We start from the raw sequence: 2289 nt of genomic DNA on the forward strand, positions 1-2289 counted from the left end.
TTTTTTTTTTTTACAGGATACACTTCATTAAAGTTGCTTAATGTACCATTTCTCATTTTGGAAGTCCTTTATTGTAAAGATAATTCTTTTGTCTGAGGACAAACAGCAGCCACACGGCCAGTGATTATTCTGGACCTCCACGCTGAAAAGGGGTGGGAAAAAAAGCAGTAAGATTAGGTATTAAACTTACACAAGAAATGTTTTCATGGCACTAGACAAATTTATACAGCCTTAATAAGCACACGGTTTTAGAAAACTATTTAGAGCAAACTCTTTGTACACTAACTTTTTAAATTATATTTTTCAGGTTTTTCACAGTTTGGGGGTACTCATAGAACTTGTGAAAACATAATTTCTGATCTGGAGGAATTTATGGATGACCTAGATCACTGGTTCTCCGAATGCTCACTATGATAAATTATGTAGGACTCCAAAACGTGGTTGTTGTATTGTATGACACATCATTGTTGCTAAGTGCCACTGAGTCCATTTTGATGCAGTGACCGTTTGTGACAAAGCAGAACTGCCCCATAATGTTTACAGAGATAGACAGCTACGTCTTTTTGCAGAAGAGCCAACATAAAGGCAACAGTTTCAAACCCATCTTGTCTTCTACAGTGGAAAGATGAGGCAGTCTTCTCCCATAAAGATTCACAGCCTCTAGCCTCCAATAAAACGATTAAAAAAAAAAAAACTCACAGGGGCAGTTCTACCCTGTCCTATAAGGTCAAAATACCCCACCCTACCCCCCCAAAAAATATTTACAGCCTCTAAAATCTCCGGGGAAAGCAGGCTTAATCTGCCCTATATGGTCACTAGGAGTTAGAACAGACTGATGGCAGCAGGTTATCATTATGAAAGTAATTTTGATCTTGTGGACCTGAAGGGGTCTGCGGCCCAACTATTGAGAACTGATAGCCAAGAATGTATCTTGCTGCCAATTAGGACAATGGGGGCAAGTAAAAGGCTTTATTTAATCCAACATTCTTACACACAACATTATTGCCTTTTGCAGGTTGTGACATTCTGGCTACTTTTGAGAAACTGATGGACAAACTAAAACAAACAAATGCATTGCCACTGGGTTGATTCTGATTCATAGTGATCGGATGTAGAGTTTCTGAGGCTTTACTGGAGCCCCTCCTTCTCCCTTGGAGCAGCTGGTGGGTTTGAATCACCGACCTGGTAGTTAGCAGTTCAATGCTTACTAGGAAGAACCACCAGGAATCCTAAATTGGGTGAGAAAACTTGAATTTTGGAATACTTCTAGGGGAAAATGAGTAATTTCATACAAAAATAAAGTGTCATCCAGTTGGGAGCTGAAGTTTAATAATAGGATGGATCTATAATTGGTTTTGAAGTATCTACAAGCAAATAGCTATATAGAGAATTCTTTATAAAAATATACCTCTTACAAAAGCTGAATAAGCTCTGGGTTAGTTTTATTTTTATTGTGCATTTCTTATGAAGTCTTTTTTTGTTCTGTACTTGGACCAAAGGTCAGCTTTTCCGGTTTACCTATCTCCTTCTTCTAAATAATGGAGTTTAACGGTTTGAAATACACATATAGGAGCTACTGGCCAATCAGAATTCTATCACTTAAAACATTTTAATCTTGTTGAAATGTTTTTTCAATCCTTCCCCCATTACAAAAGTGGTAAGTGCTCACTGTATTTTAAAAAAACTAGCATTAAAGAATGGATAATGTGCATGCCATCCAAGTAGAATTTGTCAAGCTCTTTTTTATTACCATCTATTGTCATCCCTTTAACACCCAGAGCATTTACTTTCAATATCACTCTGTAATAATTGCATGTGTCTCTTCTGTTGTCTTTTGTCATAATTAGGTAAGTATTCTTACCTATCTTTTCATCCCCATCTTATTTCTAAATGCTTTGAGGCCAGCACCACAGCTTATTTTCTACGTATCCTCCACAATTCCTAGTCCGCTAATAGGGTGGGAGAAGGAACACAACGGCAGAACTCAGAGGTTTATGACCCAACCAGTTACCAGCCATCATCCGCAAACCCTCCTAAGGCAACATGCGTTTATTGTACATAGCTCAGGCCAAAACCTCACTTTTTTTTTCTCTCTAAGGTTTATGGAAGACCATTTTATTAATATTTACTTGGAAGGCTTAATTTATTTTTTAGGGTTTTTTCCCCCAACAGCTTTAATGGCATATAATTCACATATCATACAATTCAGTAGTTCAGTAGTTGTACAGTCATCATCACAATCGGTTTTAGAACATTTTTTTATTCTTGTACTCATCATTATTAGCTCTC

General features: G+C 37.3%; 1 protein-coding gene across 1 annotated transcript in view; it reads right to left on the reverse strand.

Annotated features, from left to right (window-relative positions):
• Positions 1-52: 52 nt before the first annotated feature.
• The window catches only part of MRPS36 (mitochondrial ribosomal protein S36), a 14952-nt gene continuing 12715 nt past the window's right edge, over positions 53-2289 (reverse strand). Inside the window, exon 4 of the mRNA XM_004703555.2 lies at positions 53-142. Within this exon, the coding sequence (XP_004703612.1) occupies positions 125-142 (18 nt within the window). The 3' untranslated portion in view covers positions 53-124. The remainder of the gene's footprint in view (positions 143-2289) is intronic.

Source organism: Echinops telfairi, unplaced genomic scaffold (genome assembly GCF_000313985.2).
Source record: "Echinops telfairi isolate 266 unplaced genomic scaffold, ASM31398v2 ScPeMD7_7469;HRSCAF=8507_1, whole genome shotgun sequence".
NCBI classification, from domain to species: domain Eukaryota; kingdom Metazoa; phylum Chordata; class Mammalia; order Afrosoricida; family Tenrecidae; genus Echinops; species Echinops telfairi.